At 44.6% G+C, this 18,157-nt stretch overlaps 1 protein-coding gene across 1 annotated transcript in view; it reads left to right on the top strand.

Annotated features, from left to right (window-relative positions):
- Positions 1-2,582: 2,582 nt before the first annotated feature.
- Positions 2,583-18,157, top strand: part of VPS53 (vacuolar protein sorting 53 homolog (S. cerevisiae)) — a gene marked incomplete at its 5' end in the record, with an annotated part of 64,573 nt that continues 48,998 nt past the window's right edge. Inside the window, 3 exons of the mRNA XM_009585055.1 lie at positions 2,583-2,663; positions 3,782-3,831; positions 4,655-4,721. Of these exons, the coding sequence (XP_009583350.1) occupies positions 2,583-2,663; positions 3,782-3,831; positions 4,655-4,721 (198 nt within the window). The remainder of the gene's footprint in view (positions 2,664-3,781; positions 3,832-4,654; positions 4,722-18,157) is intronic.

The raw sequence follows: 18,157 nt of genomic DNA, 5'->3' as shown, positions 1-18,157 counted from the left end.
TCCGGTGGCCGCCGGCTCGGGGCCCCGGGTCACGTTGGTGCTGGGGGGTTGTCACCTTCCTCTGCAGTGCGAGGGCTGCTGACCGCAGCTGAGCGTATCTCATCTAATCGCTTTCCCATCACTGACGAACGCGGGGCATTGACCGTGGTGCAGGGGGGGCACGCCTGTTCTCTGTCTTCTAATTGAACACTTGCTGCTTGGTACGTAAAGCATCTTAATGGAGTCAAATGGCCTGTGTCTCACTTGAAGTCAGGATAATCTAAATGGCTTGATTTTTGTGATCTATATTATGTTCTAGAGCAAGTCCTCCAGTGTTCCCTGAAATCCTTTGTGGTGCTTGGAGCCCAGCAAAAGTCCATGAGAAGTCAGGGTAAAATCATGTGTCTGTTGGAGTCTGACTGAGCTTGCACTGACTTCAGCCAGACTTCTGTCTGAAGAGCTCTTGTAGTAGAAATCTGTAGGCGGCAAGAGGAGCTGTCTCTCAAAGCATCGCTCAAATAAGTGTTCTCACTTTCTTGAGTGCTGAGGCTTGTGGGTCACTTTTGGTGGCTCCCCTCAAAGAACTAGGGCAGACCTGTGATGGCTGGCACAGCATCTCAAGTGAGCCCAGCACCAGAAGGTGAGGAAGGTAGCACAGTTTCTCTGTGGGTGCTGTGCTATCTTTGGAATATTATTGCTCCAAAGAAAGAGGCACCCCACATACTCTATCTTTGCATTGGGTTGGCACACCTGGCAGTAAACCATTGAGTAATTTTTGCTGAAACCTTGAGAATTGCTGAATTAAATACCAGCATCTAAAGGAAACCTGGAGCTTGTCCAGAAGAAGAATCCTCTGCACTTTATAGAGCCTCTGGTTTGGAAGCCAGACAAGCCTGATGTGATTTCTAACATTGTAACAACAACCAAAGTAAGTTACCTAATGACATTTGCATCAAGCACAAAATGTCTCTTCAAGGTAAAACATGTCTTTTAGAGACAGTCTTGACTTGAGGTTTCGAGCAATGGAGAATCCACCATATCCCTGGCTGAGTTATTTTAACAGGTAATAGGGCTGTAGGCAGATACTCACATCCTGAGCAAGGGGAGATGTTGAGGATGACACTGCCTCCTGCCTTTCGTCACTTCCTCACTGGCATTTACCAACCCAATAATCCTGTTTGTTCCTGTGAGTGTTCCTTAATCAGCTTTGGGCAAAACCTGCCAGGTTCTGGTTAAATGAGCAGAACTGGCTCAGCTGACTTCTGCCTGAAGCGGGGTAGGGAGCACATGCAGACTGTTGCTCCACCAAACGTGGGGTAGTCATTTCTGGTTAATGTGTTGTGACAAAGACCTAGGAGTAGCAACTTCTTTAGCTGATACAGCTGCCTGCAGCATTGATCTCTATCTGCAGTTTTGAGAGTGGAGTTGCTGAGTGGCCTTTATCTTCCATCCCGCCCCTTGCTTCAGCTGCTCTTAATTCTTGTGGAGATTTGGGATTAATTGAATCTGCAGGAGTTATGAGCCCAGAGCAGGACAGGCTGGTTGTGATGCTGCAATTGTGCTCTTGCGATGGGCTAATGTCAGAGCATCTTCCTCGCTCAGGCACGACCTCATGCATATTTAACTGCTGCTTGCTTCTCCTTGGCCACAGGAGTAGCTTTGGGAAAGCTGCTGAAGAGGCCTATTTCAGGGAGAAGTTGCTCTTGTTTAAATGATCTCAAAAAAACACTGCTTTTATGCTGCAAAAATGTTTAAAACAGTGTAAACGCTGCATGTGCCCAGGTAACGCAGCTTTCCGTGAAGGCTTTCAGTGACCAGGGTGACGTGTGGAGGTGATGCTGTGGCGTGGGGTTTTGACCATGGGGCGCAGAACTGGTGGCTGTATAAGTATGGAATGAATATGGTAACAGAGAAGGGAACGCATCATGTTTTAGTCTGGGGACAAAAAGCAAAGCCTGGCAGCTGCGTTTGCGTCATTTGAGCTACTTCTGAGGAGAGATGAGATCTGTTTGCACCACAGCTGCTCTTTTCCCTTTCCCGCGGGTAGGAAGAATCATTCAGCAGATTCTGTTTCTCTCCCTCTTTTTTCATGTGAAAGTGGCAAACCCAAGTCTCCAGAGAGCTTGTACAACCATTTCTTAATTCATCATGTTTCCTATTATGCAGCTGTGAAAAGCAAATCCTCTGTCTCTCACCACGGGGCCTTGCAAAGCCCAGGCAAAGATAAGGGCAATGCCTCGGCAGGGGGTTCATTTCCAAACAACAGCAGAAGCATCAGAATGGTTTGAGATGCATAATTAATGGCTTGTGTGTCTTGGGAATTCCTTGCACGTGATTGATTGTGCTGGGGCTGTACGTGGAAGCTTGCATGTATATTATCTGTATTTATCCAGGCTGATATCCACAGGAATTTTAGTGGGCCAGAGACCTCCAGGGCACGTAGCTGCTTTACTCCTGGGCAGAGGCCTGATCGCTTTCTGTGCGTGCTTGTTGGAACAATGCTGTGAAACACAATCAGAAATGGGTGCTGAAGTAATTAAAAGCAGTAGATACTGTGTAAATTAAATATTGTTGATTGTATTTGTTTTTCTCCCTCTCTTCAGGTATTTCCCAGCCAAGATCCACTGGACAGAGCAGATTTCAACGCTGTGGAGTATATTAATACTCTCTTTCCCACTGAGCAAGTAAGTAGTGCTTGTGTTATGGCCCTCTCAGTGCGAGGGGTAACCTGATAGTACGTGACTGAAGGCATGTTTAAACCTGTACCCAAGCCTCTTCTTTTAAACAGTAGCACAGGTAGTAAGACTATAACAATAATCAGTTCTTAAATTCGCATCTCAGGAGGTTCAGTGTCATTATGTAGTTTCTTTCCACCCAAAGTGCTTGCTGCAGTAAAAGTCCTGTTTTGATCTGTAGAAATAAATTCATTTTCTATATAGAGCTTTCTCGTGCAGTAGATTTCATAACTTGCTGTCTATTAATCTTTGGTAAATCCTCAGGGGTTTCAGCCCAATAAGGCAGGTGTTGCCTGTGAAGTGTCACTAGAGAGTCATCCATGTTTGAAACCTATTGGGTTTTTTGATATGTAAAGAATGAGATTGCCGTGGGCTCATATCTGTACTTTGTCTTCCCCAAATCAGCCCCAGGGGCAGTTTTGGACTAAGCTATTGCAAAAAGGAGGTGTTTCTGCAGCTGAAGATTGGCTTGTGAGGCAGCTCCAACATTTACTGTGTTTAAGATCCTCTGCAGCACTGGCTTTTTTGGCTTTCAGCTGTTTCTAGTTAGTTTGCTAGTGGTGCTGGCTTGGCTTTTTTCCCGTTGCCAGTAGTGGAGAGCTATTTCCCCTGCAATAACCCCACTACAGCTCCGGCAGCAGCCAGGCCTCCTCCATCCCACGTGCTGCTGAGTGTCCAGGCTCTGCGGGAGGGTCTCTGCCCAGGAAAGACGAAGGCTCTGTCCCCATTGCCCACTGGAGGTCACTGTCACCACGGCGTTTTGGGAGCAGTTCTGCTGACGAGGCAGGGCTCAGGGCACCCTGCTTGCTCAGGGCTGGGTGGGAAACGGGGAGCCTCTGGGACCTGCGGGGCTGCACCCTGGCCTGCCGTGTCTTTTGCTGCTCTTCATTATGTGACCTGAGGAGCAGCTAAGTTGCCGTGTGTCTCAGTTCCTCCATCTGTAAAACGGTGTCATTGCTCTCCTCTTTGTAAAGTGCCACGCATGAGGAAGTGTTAGGTATCACAGCTGATGTGTGTTGCAGTAAAAGGTTCCCCATTTCACTTTTCTTTGTTTTTTCATGTTGTAGTCTTTGGCAAACATCGATGAAGTTGTGAACAAAATCAGATTGAAAATAAGGTAAATGTTTCTCCATTTCATTGCATCTCAGGTGGCAAGTAGTCTGGTTGTCACCAAGGCTTCATAAATATAGCCTTTGCACTGTAGCTGATGGGAATTAATTTGCTTAAAAGGCATGAACAGAGTCAGTCTCAAGTCCAATAGCGGGACAGAGACAAAAATGACTCCCTGTAATTATAATTCTTTTTTATACTTTGCCCCTATTGTATAATACATGCCTTTCAGGTTATTTTAGCTGATGGGTTGCAAAGTAGAGCTTTGAAAAAAAACAATGACCTAAGAATCAACAAGTACCAAATTTTAGTACAGTCTGAAGGCTGAGAGAACAAACTACCCAGAAGATTTGGTTGCTGAAAATTTATTCTGTTTGAGTTCAAAATCGCAATTGTAAAACCTCTCATTTTGTATTTTTTTTATTGTCATTATTGGTACTAAAAGTACAAAATAAATATAAGTGTGCAGGAAATACTTAAATTTTCTGTGCAGTCTGGCATTACCAACCTGAAATGATTGAGACAGCACTTTAATATGTGGAAAGTGGAAATGAAAAACGGACAAGGGAAAACTGACAATATTGCTTAAGGGAAGAGAAATGCAAAAAGCCCTGATTAAATTAGGAAATGGATTTTCATTTTTGCAACAGGAGTTTTAAATTATGTAAGATAGCGATGTCCTACAGAGAGAGAGGGGAAAAAAAGTGAGTTTAGCCTTGGTAGCACCAGCTTTTTTATTTTAAATCTGTTCTGTAGCTCTCAAGGTTCCCACAATTGTTTGGGTCAGGCATGTAGAGAATGAGTTTGACATTATAGATTCTTTTCTCCAGGAGGTTGGATGACAACATTCGAACTGTAGTGAGAGGACAGACCAACGTGGGACAGGATGGCAGGCAGGTACGTGCATCTCATCTCCGGTAATGCCGAGGTAATGCCGCTCTCATTATTAGGGAGCTGTCTCTTCCACTAATGATTTTGCGAGCTGCTCACTGAACAGCTGTTCTAGCCTGCTTTCTGATCACCCTCCAAAGGGAAGTGAATGAGAAATTGATTTAAAAATCAAAAGCAAAACCAGGAGGCTTGCGGTTGTGCCACTCTTAATCCTGTTCATTTTATCATTAGCTTCAATAGGTACAAGCACATTTGCTACTGAGTAAGGATCAATAAAAGGATATTTGGTCTTTTAACTAGGTTGTTTGCTGAAGTATCCTGAGTTGCTATTGACTAAGCCTGATGACTGACTGCCAGTTCACCTTGCATGTCTTACTCAGCTATCAGGTTTTCACTTGTCTTTTGCTTGACAGATGTGTTTGCTCAGAGTACAGTATTGAAGAGCACGGCCATGGCTGCAGTGTTTGTGAGCGCTGAGCTTGGTCCACGTGTTATCTGATTTTGAGGTATCACTCAGTGCTGCTTTATTTCCTGTGTCTGTTCTGTTTTAGACCAGGAACATTAATGCCTTGAATCTTCGGTCATGCTGCTTTCCTCAGTGTCGACACTGACTCATCTTTTTAATACCAGATTTCAGACTAGTTTGCTGGGATGGGGTAGTCATTCCCTCACCAGCATGACTGGCTGTATTTTCCACTTCTTGCTGCAGTAGCCATTGGTCTATATTTCTAATCCTACCTCTACCACAGAGTCCGTGGCCTTGAGTGAATTATTTAACTTATCTATGCCTTTGTATTGCTTTCAAAAAAATGCTTACCTCTCCTAGCAGAACTAGTTTAATGCTTGCATGGTTGCCTGAGTACTGCTATTAAACTGGGGATGTGCTTGGGACGTGGTATATGTGGGAGTGGTGCTGCCTGTAATCACTGCGCAGGGATGAAACAAGAAATCGTGTGGGGAGGCAATTACAGAAACGGAGGAGGGAGTGGAAACTAGTGCAGTACTTGGAGAGTTTGGGTATGATTGGAAAGCTGGTGCTGTTGTAGCCTTTTGGGCCCATTCGAAGTGATGTTCAGAGAAGACCACAAAAAAGTGGGATCGAGAAGAGCTGTGGGTGAGAATTGCCCCGAGTGCCTCGGGACTTGCAGGTCCAAAGGATGAACGTGGTGAGAGCTGAACAAAAGCAGTGCTGCGGTCAGCTGTGCTTGCAAGATAACAAAAGAGTCTCTGTGCTAAGGAGATTCGGCAAGCTTTGTTTAGAGCTTTGCCTTATGTCTGTGCTTGCTCACTCTTTAATTCCTTTGAAGTTCTCCAAAGCATGTACAGACGGATTTGGACAGTATCCTGCTTGAAGTACTGGGGAGGCAGATCTGTCTGTGCAGCCCTTCATTTAGTTTGATTGTAAAGGAACCAGTTAAACTCCTGTCCAAGTAAAAACCTTCAAACATGCATGTGTATGTGGCGTGTGTGTGCGGGGCATCTTTCAAGTGGCCTGGAGCTGCAGTTAGTCACAAATATTCCTGTATTTAGCTGTGAATTTTCCCATTTTCCCTCACTTTGCTGCTTTGCAAGGTAGAAGCAGACTTTAAGACACACGCCAGAGCTTGCAGTTGCACGGACTGCATGAGCTAAGGCCAGACAGTCTCCCAGAAGCGTAACAGTTGTTTCTTACTTTAAGAGATCCTAACAAATACCGAAACCATTCAATTTTTGAAAGTGTTAGTTTTCTGGTAAGAAAAATTGTTTGAATCTGAAATGCTGTGAGCTTTTTCTTTCTGCGCTTCTAATCCAAGTCCACTATTTCACACTTGTATGTGCATTTCATTCTGCTGGAACCAGACTGTTAGAGTGGCAGGACTTGGCTGGGTCTCGAAGTTTAAAGCAGTAAAGAAGCGTCAGCAAGCTCAGGCCTTGCATGTTAGCTGGTCGGAGGGACCCGCAGTGGAAGAGGTCATCTTACGGTGCTGGGGAATGCTTGAATTGCATTTCAGTTTGAATTTTGTATTTGGCTCCCCAGAACCAGACAGAGGAAACCTAGAAGAAACATTTGCTGTTCTGTCACCCCTTGCACTACTTTTGCCGAGTAGTTTATCCTGTGCGCTAGCTGGGGGAGTGAGGCAGCCTTTTTCACATGACCACTCTGTTGATACCCGATTGTGGGGGCGAAAACCTTGCTTTTCATTTTCAGCTGCCTGTTCCTGTGCTGAAGAGTGCCTTTGTTTTACCAGCATGTTCTCAGTGGAATGAAGGACACTTAGAAATGTTAACTTTTTATAGAGCAAGAGGCCTGGCTTCTCCCACTTGGAGAGGGAGGGTTTCATTTTCCAACGTATGGTAAGAAATTCTTTTGAAACAACTGAAAGCAAGGTGCCTTTAAGACAAGTCAGTGCTCTGCTAGGAAGGGAGTCAGTGCTACTGAAAGGGGCTTTTTTGCTTATGTACCTTGTCTGATAGTAGTTTGTAGTTTGGTCCCACAATAAAATTAGTTTCTTTCTTCTACTGATCTCCTATTCTTATTAAATTTGTAGGAAATTTGTATCCTCAAGACCAATATTTCGCTGCAAAATTTGATTGAAGCATACACACGGATAGATAGTGTCATCCTGTGAAGCCCAGGCTGAAGATCGTTACTGCGTTTTGTCATACTAACCACAATTGCAAACCACCCTTGATTAATAAAGAAACAGTTGGCAACTAGCTTTTGCAATAGGTTTGAAACAAAGCTTAAAACCAGCCACAGCGAAAAGTTTAATCTTCAGATACCTTTTCCTATTTATAACTCTTTCTTACCATATGAGATGCCTGTAGCCTGTAGTATGCAGTACTTGTAGCAGACTAGCTTTTGAAAAAGCCATTCTTGTCTTTTTGACATATTTCCATCCCTTAACACACTGAGAAGAATGATGCAATCCATCGTGTGCTTGAAAGTGCATGCGTGTAAATAAAAATGCATATGAACTCTGATGTTGCAGCTGCTTGAATTTCAGTGGGAGCTCAGGATCTTGTGTATTTATTGCAAGATTGGACCTGGAAGGTGTTTTGCAAAAGCCTCTTGTCTTCAGTCACATTCTCTCCTAACAACTCACGATGCAAGCTGTAATCAGCATTTGCCAGAATTGCCTGACTGCATGGTATCAGAGCTAGAGGAGCTGTTCTTGTCTGGAGGGTAAATAATAGTTTTCATAAACATCCTTTTGATCTCTGACTTCCTTCCAAAGGAAACATAAACCTCAGATGCAGTGGTAGAATTAAAAAAAGTTCTTGTTTAAGTCAAAGCAAGAGGAGGGGTTTCCCTGCTGAGCCCCTGCTCTCAGTTGTCTATGTTAGCTGTGCCCTGCCTGCCTCGGCTTTGCGTGGGGAGGCAGAACCGCACACATGAGCGGTTGCCATCCCCTCACCTTGCAGGCGAGGGAGCACTGAGTGCCGTGGGTGCAGAAGCTGATTCAGGAAGCTCGTCTTTGGCTTTTCCATTTCCCGTCAACATTAACTGCCAAACACGGGCTTGGGAATCTCATGTAGGCTGTTGGTTCAAGTGCTGCCCAAATGACTGGGACGTGGGACCTGCCATCAACCTATCTAATCTCTGGTTTTTGGTAGCGTTTTTGAAGACCAGTGATACCAGGCAGGTTCCTAGAAGACGAACGAAGGGTATTTAGCCTTTAACAGCTTGCTTTCTTTTTGGGGAAGGGGTCATTTACCAACTGAGCCCAGCAAAGCAGCTTTCCCTCTTGTGTGGAGGAGCAGTGCTTTACTGAGCCTTGTTGAGAGCTGCACCTTTGCGGCTGTCCAGGAGAGGGGAGCCCAGCCTTGTTTTTGAGACCAGGGTAACGTTCTACTGATCATTGCTGGTGAGGGAGTGCTGCCAGCGGAGACGTGTCTGAATAGTGCTGCATGTTATTCTCCCAGATAGAGCGATCTAAATCCCAGTCAGACCCAGTGGGGAATATGCAGTATGCAGCTACGGGAATGTGCTCTCTGTGCTCCTTAAGGAAGAGAAGACCTTAGGGATAGCAAGTTCAAAATCCTAATTGCAGATCCAGCCACTGTACTCCCTGTGATCGAGTCTCCTCTCCTGTCTGGCTGGTAATGTGGCAGTGGTGACGATGGGGATAACACTTCTGTGCTCCACCTGGGTGCCAAGATGATTGAGCAGGTCTTTGAGGTGAATTGTAGGTATGAGAAGGAAGTAAGAGTAGCTTTTTATAGTCAGTCTTTAACTTTTAAACTGTTTCCCAAATAGTCTTGATCACATACACATGTTCATATAAAATAGTAGTTAGGTGTCTGAAAAAGCAGATTCTAAATCCAAAAATAAAGTCGATCAAATCGATGTGGCCCCAAAAGAGTTTTTTAAGCAGCTCTAAAGACAGGAATGCTCCCTTCTCCACAAAGCATAACGTTTCCCAGTTCAAAGCATCTGCCTTTTTGAAATTTTGCCCTAGAATTTCCTCCAAATGCAAAAGCCTTAAAATAGTCTGGCTCATTTGGCTTCCCCTTCCTGGTGCGATATTTCAGTAAAATCTGTAGACAATACCATGAACTTCAGAAATTATCTCACTAATGATCCTTTTATGGGAGGAAACAACAGTCGTGGGTGGAACATTCCTCTGCAGGGCGTAACAAAATTTTCCTTGGGAGTCCCAGACTTGGGCTATTTCAGATGCCTTGGGAGAGGCTGGGAATGCAGGAGCTGCTGTGGTTCAGTTGTAACAATATGCAGTTCAAGCTGCGCCTGCAGTTTCTGGGGAGCCAGTGCTATCCGATTTTTCCTCTGTAAGGTTTTTCTCAGAGCTGCTGCTGAACTGGAGTCTGGGCTGACCTTGCTAAGAGCTGCAGTCCAGTTGTGGCATAATTTCCTCTCTGCCCTAGGGTGTAGTATAAAAAGTTCCCATAGATTTTTCCACTGAGCGTTTAACGCACTCCGTACATTTTTATTTGTCACTCTTTAGTTGTGTTTATTGCTAAACCTTCTGCATGGACTGGCTGTAATTTTTTTGACAGTTGCTGACATGCCTTTACTGGTTGGTTGGCTGAAGCTGCTTCACCTATCAGGCTTTTGTCCTTGTAATAAAGTAGCCTCTGCGTTTGCAGTCTAGTTTAACCCTCGACAGTATCTCTGTAACCAGGACGGGGTGCCCGGGGCAGTAAAGGTGAGGCAGCTTTGTACAAAATCTATTTCCGAAAGAATCAAGAATTCAAGAGGAATTCCAAGATTTATGGCTTTATAGTTTGAATCTAAAAAATATGTTTCTTTCTGTTATTTCTGGTCCATCTTTCCCTTCCTGCCCTGTGCACACACGTGCATAAGGTAAATGACTGCAATTGAATGATAAGTACTGTGTTATAAAGAAAAGATTGGTTTATCGCTTAGTATCTCCTACTGTATTAGGGTCTGGCTCAATTAGTGCTAGAACAAAGTTAAGTGTTAACAAGAAGAGAAAAGGGATGTTTTCTGGGCTGGGAAAAGCTTTGTATGTTTCTCATGGCTGAAGATACTGGTTGATAACGGATTGCTTTGGTTGGCTCCTGCTTCTTTGCTCCGTGAGAACAGTAATGTATTTTTTTTCATAACTACAGCAGTGCAAGAAAAGAGATGGCAGCTGCTGTGGTTAAAGAATACAAATATATTCTTGCTGCCCAGCCTGAACCCAGCACAGCAGTAGACAGCTCAATTAGCCGTCCCATCCTTTGGTAACCAGTGCTGTCCTTTCTCGTTGCATGTAAAAATAAATGTCTCAACTCTGCAGCTGTGGGGAGGCTCAGACTGCCTGCCCTGCCCTGTGTGTGTGCCGCAGTCTCTGGCAGTGTTTAAGCCTGTGGAAGGAGGAGGATGTGTCTGGCATAGAAAAAAGCCCACAGGTTATTGGGTTTGACAAGCTCATAAATGGAAGTACGTGAAATACTTTTTTTTTTTCTTTCTTCTTTAAATAGAGATCAGGAAACACTTTGCAGAATCAATATAGGGAGGAAGAAAGAGATGAAGATGGACGGTGAGCAGAAGAGAGTGATGCAGGTGCTGCATGTGGCAGAGAGCTGTGGGGAGTATGGTACTCCCCTGCTGATGGGGTCATCCCGGCTACTTGAGTGCCCGTTTAGCTAGCGGTGTCCTGAGCTGCAGGGCAGCTGGCGGAAGGTGTTGCTGGAGTCAGCGGCTTGTCCTCTCCGCAGCTTTGCGAGTGCTGGGGTACAGGCAGTGTCAGCCTGGCAGGCAGGGAGGTGATTTTGTGCACTGTTTGCATAAACAGGCTTAATAAGCAGCACTGTTGCTTCAGCCTCTCTTCTTACCTCCACCTGTTTGTGTGGAGGTGGCTTTTTTGACTGCAGGTTGTGTTTCATGCTAAACTAAGGTAGTCAGTGCTTTCAGATCTCCTACCGTAGGCACTTTGATTTCATTTTTTAATTTATTTATTTAAATATATGCTCACTTCCAAACATCAAATTGTACGCTGCTTGCTTGGCTGCAGCGCCCAGGTTCGGCTCACATGGTTGGGGTTGATGTGCCTCTGCTGCTGGGACAGCATTGGCTGCCTCTGCCTGAGTCTTAAAAGCAGATGAGGAAAATCACCGTAAGCTCTTAATAACAATTAAGCCTAAGTCTATAAAATATTTGGGGGCTTTTTTGTGTCACAATCCCTGATGCTGTAGGCACCATCTTTCAATTGTATTCATTCTCTCCTGCATGGCTAAGCTTTGTCTCCTGGTTTTTTGATGAATGGGTCATTATTCTGAAATATGAACGGACTAGAGTTAGATTTCAATACGTTTTAAGATGGTGAATGGATGAGGGTTAAATATTGTGTCTTAAGCTGTGTAGTTTTATATATTTAAAAAAAAAAAGGTCATGCCACAGATTCTGTTAGACTCCAGTTGAGTGATTAAAGTCCCATAATACTCTTTTGTAACCAATGAATAATAAACAGAAGTTGAGCTGCCAAAATAAATCAAAAGTGAGTTTCATTTAGAGTCTTTTCCCTAGTGAATTATGACAGTTGGACAATGTCCTTCCCATCTAAGAGACACAGTGAGCTTTTTCTAGCCTAGAACATGTTTATTGAAAAGGGTTTCAGGTGAATGGCATGCCAAGAAGAAATAGTGCTGTTTATTATCCTTCTGGCTACTGGCCATGAAAACTGGCATCTGCAACTGTATGAAGAGGTCAGGCATAACTTTTGCCATCTGCTGCAAAGCCTGGTTCGAGGTAGAAGCAAGTCCGAGCTTGACCTTGCCTTGTGTTTTTGTATGGAAAGGCGGTGGACGCACCCTGTCGCTGTCCTGCAGCCTGAGGCTGGAAACCAGGTGGTGGTTTGTGCTGGCAAAAGGCACGCTTTCTTGCTGGTGGCGTTGAAGGCAGTGCAAGTTGCAAAATAAGACCGGGCTGTTCCACAGCCAGTGCTGTTTGGTTTTGACGCCAACAAAGCAAGAGCCCAGCCTGAAACTAGAAATCCTGACAACAGGCAGGAGATTTTGTCTTCCTGTGGATCTCAATTTTTTTCCTTTCTTTCTCTTTTTTTTGTTGTCATCTCACATTTTTGGTGTGTAGTAATGTTTATTCCAGCTGTGTTGCTTCCGTGCTTATGGCAGGTGAACTGTCAGCATTTCCACTTAGAAATCCCTACTTGGAGGGTTCATGGTATGATTGTCCATTCCTCTCACCTGTATTTTGCCTCTAAGGTCTCAACCTGAACATGAATTCATCTTGCAAAATCTGATGCAACTTGAGTAGTTGCTAAACTTGCCCCCACGTAAGTCAAGCATGGCTCTGATATTGCAAATATGATCGAAACGCTGCCTGCAGCATGCAAACTCGTCAGCAGACAAATCGACTGGAATTCCTCAGTCATGTGCAGACCTCCTGGGCAAATTTAGTGTGCAGTGCTCCCGATCAAAGAAAACCAGGCAGCTTGGTGCTGGTGTGGAGGGTGAGCGAAGGAGCGGGTGTGCGTCGCTGCCTGCAGCAGCCGAGGGCAGTCAGTTACTCGGCGCTGGAGGAGAGGTCCTGCAAGCCGAGGTGTCTCATGGGCGCAGGGAGGTGCAGTAAACAGCTGCAATCAGGGTGTAAACAGAAATGATGTGAAGGGCAGAGACTCACAGCTTTGCTAATCTGAAATAAAGAAGAATGATAAGGGAAATAATAAGTGTCTGCACGGGGGAGTTTTTCCTACGTGATAATAGTGTTTAACGTGTTGAGCAGGGCAGGGCGTGGGGGAAGGCTGTGGCCGTTCACCTGCCAAGGTAGAGCCGTGTGACAAAGCTGTACTAACCCACCATGAAGTCTGAACATGATGAAGCTAAAGGCTTTGCTAGAGGGTTGTGCAACTCACACAATTAATGTTTAAATGGCCATGCCACCCTGGTGCAAATTAGATGCATGACTGTAAAACTTGTGTAAAATTACTCACCGGAGCACGACCACTAAAACCACTGTCACTTACAGCACATCACCACCTTTCTTCATGGTGCAGGCACTGGTGTGCAGGGCTGGGCAATGCAATGAAAAATGACAGCTCGGAAGGGTGTTGGACTGGCACAGGGGTGCAGTTCGGGAGTTAAGCTGCAAGGTTTCAGCCAGCAAACCTGGAAATCGCCTCTCGCTTCACCCTCTGTGTCTGTCAGTGTTTGTGCAGCTATTCAGAACGTGGGGTTTGATTTCTCAGCATGATTTGGGAGGTTAAATGAAGGGGCAATAGTAGCAATTTTAAGCTTGGTGCAGTGTTGAACGTAATCTGCTTTGTTGATTTAAAGTGTCCAGTGCAGCCTTAGTGGTTAGGACTGGAGCTGATGACAGAAAACTCTATTCTTTAGTGACAATGGTAGTAGTTACGTAGTGTTTGATGAATTCCTAGGGTAGAAATCTGCTAAAATCAAAACCAAGTGTGATAAGCCCTTCAGGTTTGTCTGCTCAGGGAAATTAGCTGGCACAGCTGCGATGCAATGTTGCCCTGCTCTGACAGACCAGCCCTCTCTGCTTCAGCTGCAGTGGTTTATCCCTGGCTGTAAAACTTAAATGTCTTCTCTAAAATGAAATAATTCTCGGACTGAGAATCAAAGTATATTTCCACCCTTTCTCAATCTGGAGGGACTCATTTGTGTGAGGGTTTTAGTGGCAGAAATTGTTAGGCTGGTCACAGCGTGCAAGGGTTTATTTGAAATCTCTGCAGCTGAGACTCCTTGGAGAATTGAGGATGGGAACTTATTTTTAGTCATGGTCTAGATTTTCATTGATCTGGGTTGTAAGTGTGGCAGCAAATGAAAGAAGCATTAATGCTCTGTATTCAAGAGTGGGGACTGATCCAGGAGCATTAAATTCTCAGCATCCTGACCACAGCCCAATTTGTAACATTAAAAATACATTTGGATGCTGTGAATTTGGCAGATGTGTCAAGTGTCTATAAAATACTTAGTATAGGGCAGCTTTCTGACGTGAGTAATAACATCCAATTGAAATATCTATTGGCTAGAGTCAAATAAAACTAGCACATTTCTAGCACAACATCACTGAGCATATGGAAACTATCGAGGTATTTTAACATTACTGGGGACAGAACAGTGTTAATTTAGTTAGTCCCCAAGCTCAGGGTTTCCAGTTAAGCGACATTTTGTAGTAACACACGGGCCTCTCTTAATTGCTGTTTGCATATGCCTAGTACTTCAGTATTGGCTTGCACAAGGTTCCTGATAGGATGAATAAAGAGGTATTTAGAAATCAACACACCCACTAATGAGACACCGCTGCCTGATAGGAGCGATGTGACAGGTCCGTACCCAGGCTGGGAGGGGAAGAGGAGGCTCTGTCCTTCTGCAGCGGCTGTGGGGATTTAGAGGGACTGACTGTAATTCACTGAATTGCTTTTTTGGCTTGAGTATTGTTGCTAGTGCCGTTTTTGCATGTGTTAATCTCAATCTGATACTGTAAATCGCTGGAACATAACCTTTTAAAGGATGCATCACTTCAAAATCTAATGAATTAGGTGTGGTCTTGTCCCACTTCTCACTTGGGTTATTTTCTTTCTTCCTTTTGCTGCTTGGAAGACCTCATGTAAAAAGGTGACACAAGTGATGATGTGCAGGCTGACCTTAGAAGTTGCTTGGGATAATGCCAAGTAAAGCTATTTTTTAGGCAGTCTTTTTCTTAGTGATTCATGGTTTAACTCTGCTCCCTATTGTTTCCTACTGGTGTGTTTGGACTCTCTTCCTTTGCATCTCAAGGTGAAGAATTGCTGATTCATGTGCTACGTTTTTCCCTCCAGCTTTGGAGAATTTGATGAAAACCCACGTAGCTCACTGTCTGCCCACCTTACCTGGGGTCTGGCCGTGCGCTTCGGAGTTGGGTCTTCCAAATCCCACGTGTGGCTTCTCAGTCTTCTGCATTTCATCTCTGCTGTTAACACAGGAGCAGGGGAGCTTCCACTGCATAAATACAGGCTGGCTGAGAAACGGGGATGGCTAAAAATACATCATGGTCTTAAACTGGAAGATCCCCCTGTGTGTTCCCTGCCAAGAACTGTGTCTTGGGTCCCTACTTCTGCGGGCGCTGGGGCTGTACCTCCCCCGGTGCCACGCATGGAGCTGGGCAGTGCCCCGCAGAGGCACCCTCCATCGCCTGCTTCCCTCCGGCAGCCGGGACGTGCTCCTGAACCCCTGCCAGGGCAGAGGATCAGACACGCTACACTGGAGGAGGAAGAAAGTGATACGTAGCTGAAGCCCGTCTTGTATTGAGCACTCTGTCTGGAGTCTCTCGCTTTGTTGCTGGTCCTGCTCTCTTTGCTAAATCTGCTGTTGTCAGAGCAGCTGGGGTACCCCGGGGACAAACATTACGGAAAAAGCCTCCAAGTAGCCGTGGCTGCCGCTCAGACACTGCTGACTGATGGCTCTGCCTCTCTCGGGCAGTCGAGCCCTATCCGTGCCGTATTTCTCAGCTCGTGCCTGACATTCAGGGACCTCAGAAGTTGCATAAAGTTTAATAAATAATGCTGATGGGTTAATTGTAGCTTGCAGGCTCAGCTGTTGATTGGAGTCATATGGTGTTTTTCCAGTACATCGCAATCTTAATTTCAACATCCTTGTTTCATATAACCACAACAGATTATGTATCCAGTGTCTTTATTTATTTGTGGTCCTCTGCCCCTGAAATGAACTGCTGTTTTAATAAAGGAAACACAATAACTTAACTTCTGTATGCCCTTTGGGGGTGCCTACATTTACATGTTTCCCAGTTGCACTGATGAGGAAACCAATAAATTAGTAATGCAAGGTGAACCCTGCGTCAAGCCACAGAAGTAAGATCACTGGATGTCATTCATCATGTAAACCAGTTATGCTGGAATAAGAGTGATTCCTATTCTCTTGATAGTGTTTTGGTTTTAGAATTTCTGTCCAAAATAAACCTGCTATTAATAAAATAACACAAGCAGTAAGAAAATGCTTTTAAAATTCATTATTCACTGTCTTAATGGGCACAGAGTGTGAAGGGAAATGCATTCCCTCCAATACACAGTGTAGCCTTTAACATGGCTGCGGTTTCCCCTCTCCTCTTTTACAGGTGAAAGAAGAATCGTTACATACATTAATAAACTTCTACATTACACCTTGAACAATTAGACCTACTTTTATGCCCTAGATGTCAGTCTCTTATCCGTTAATAATGAACACCATTTATCAAATATGAGGTGTTTTCTTAAAATCGATGTATTTCATTGGTTTTGCTCTTTGCTTTACTCCGTCTTTACAGTCACCAGGAAGGTGGTGGTTTTCCATAATTAGTTTTATTTATTTCCTTCCTCCACATGCGATATTTTACTGTCAGATGCTGCAGTTGGAATGTTACAGCCAAAAAGGTTTCACGGGTTTCTTTAAGAACCGTAAGAAAGTTTAATTGTAGGCTTTGTGCGAGAAGTAGCACCTTTGATTCGGTTCTGAACTTCCTAACAGATCTACCTGACAGTGCCCTCCTGACTTAAAAACATAGGTTTTCACGCAGTGTTAGTTTCAGCAAATCTTACATGTGTTTGAGGAAACATTTTCATCTCTAAATGTAAATTTTATTAAAAACCAAGCACGTTGATGAATTAGTGTGTCCTGGCTCAAATAAGGAATATGCAGTCTTTTTTTGGGAGAGTAGCTAAAGATTTATGTCTTAATGACTAAGCAAATATTTGGAAGCAAGTTTTAAGACATGAAATGAGTGTTTGTAAGCAATTCTGGTTTACTCAAGTCTGTTAAGTTTGCTGTTGAGTTCTCTGTGGGTGCTTTCTTCTTTTTTAACAGTTATGGAAATGTATCCCCTTCTCTGAGAGATGCGATACAGAACTTGAACAGAAGGGCAGCTGCTGTTCGGTCTCTCCCCCGCATCCCAGCCATGTTATTTTTCACAGCAGTGGGAGACCACAGTTCTTTAATTCATCAGACGGGGACAATGCACATGTTGTCTCGTTTGTGTTTTTCCAGAGCCTGTAAGGAGGTAAAAGCTACAAGTGTCAGGACCAGGTGATGACACCAGTTGACCTTGTTTTTTGCAGTTTTAAGTGTACTTTGGTCGGTGTTCCAGGGGCAGTTTTTGGGTGGGGAGTTTGCCCACTGCTGCATGTGCTGGTTTCCACCGAGCGCAGAGCGGTGAGCAGCAGGAACATGTTCTTCAGGTGTAAACCAGTTTTTTGTAAATAGTCTCTGCTGGTTTTTTTCACCATATTATTGAACAGCATTGTGACCTGTTAGAGAAATAGATGAGGAACAGTGAGCAAAAGAGAAACTGCTGTTACGTGGGCAGCCAGAAATCCTCTTTGGGGCCTGGTTTGGGCCATTATCTGAGGATAAATTCTGGCCAATAACTTCAGAAAAGGTCTCTATGTTCAAATAGATGATATTCTGTCTCATGAAGAAAACAGGTAAGACAGTTTTCCCTTTGTGGATAGCGATTTTAAAGTAAAACCTGTAAGACCTGAGATGGAAATCCTCACTCACGATATTGTTTGCTCTGAACTTGGTTGCTGAAGGCTGTCGAGAACAAATGGCTTTGAGCTGCGTATTGATGCTTAAAATAGCAACTCAGATGCTCTCTTCCTTGGAGAGCAGGTTAGAGATGCCACCCCCAAGTGCAAGGATTGCAGTGGATGGTTGGAAGTCTTAGAGTTCGCCTTGGCAGTCATGCTAAGGAGAGCTGCTGTGGCTATTGTCCAAGCCTGCATCTGAAAAATTAGCCCTGGGAGAGGGGAATGGGATCAGAGATATGTCTAAGAAGTGTACGGCTAGTTGGGAATTTGGGGTTGTCCTCCTGCGTGTCTGCATTGCTCTGTTGTGCTGCATGGTGTATAGGACCTCCCCAGGCTCCTTACAGCTGATCATAGAATCATGGAATGGTTTGGGTTGGAATGGACCTTAAAGAACATCTAGTTCCACCCCCCCTGCCATGGGCAGGGACACCTTCCACTAGACCAGGTTGCTCAAAG

This window comes from Fulmarus glacialis, unplaced genomic scaffold (genome assembly GCF_000690835.1).
Source record: "Fulmarus glacialis isolate BGI_N327 unplaced genomic scaffold, ASM69083v1 scaffold15659, whole genome shotgun sequence".
Taxonomy (NCBI): Eukaryota; Metazoa; Chordata; class Aves; order Procellariiformes; family Procellariidae; genus Fulmarus; species Fulmarus glacialis.
Note: the sequence above shows the minus strand (reverse complement) of the source record. Positions and strands in the feature narration are given on the sequence as shown.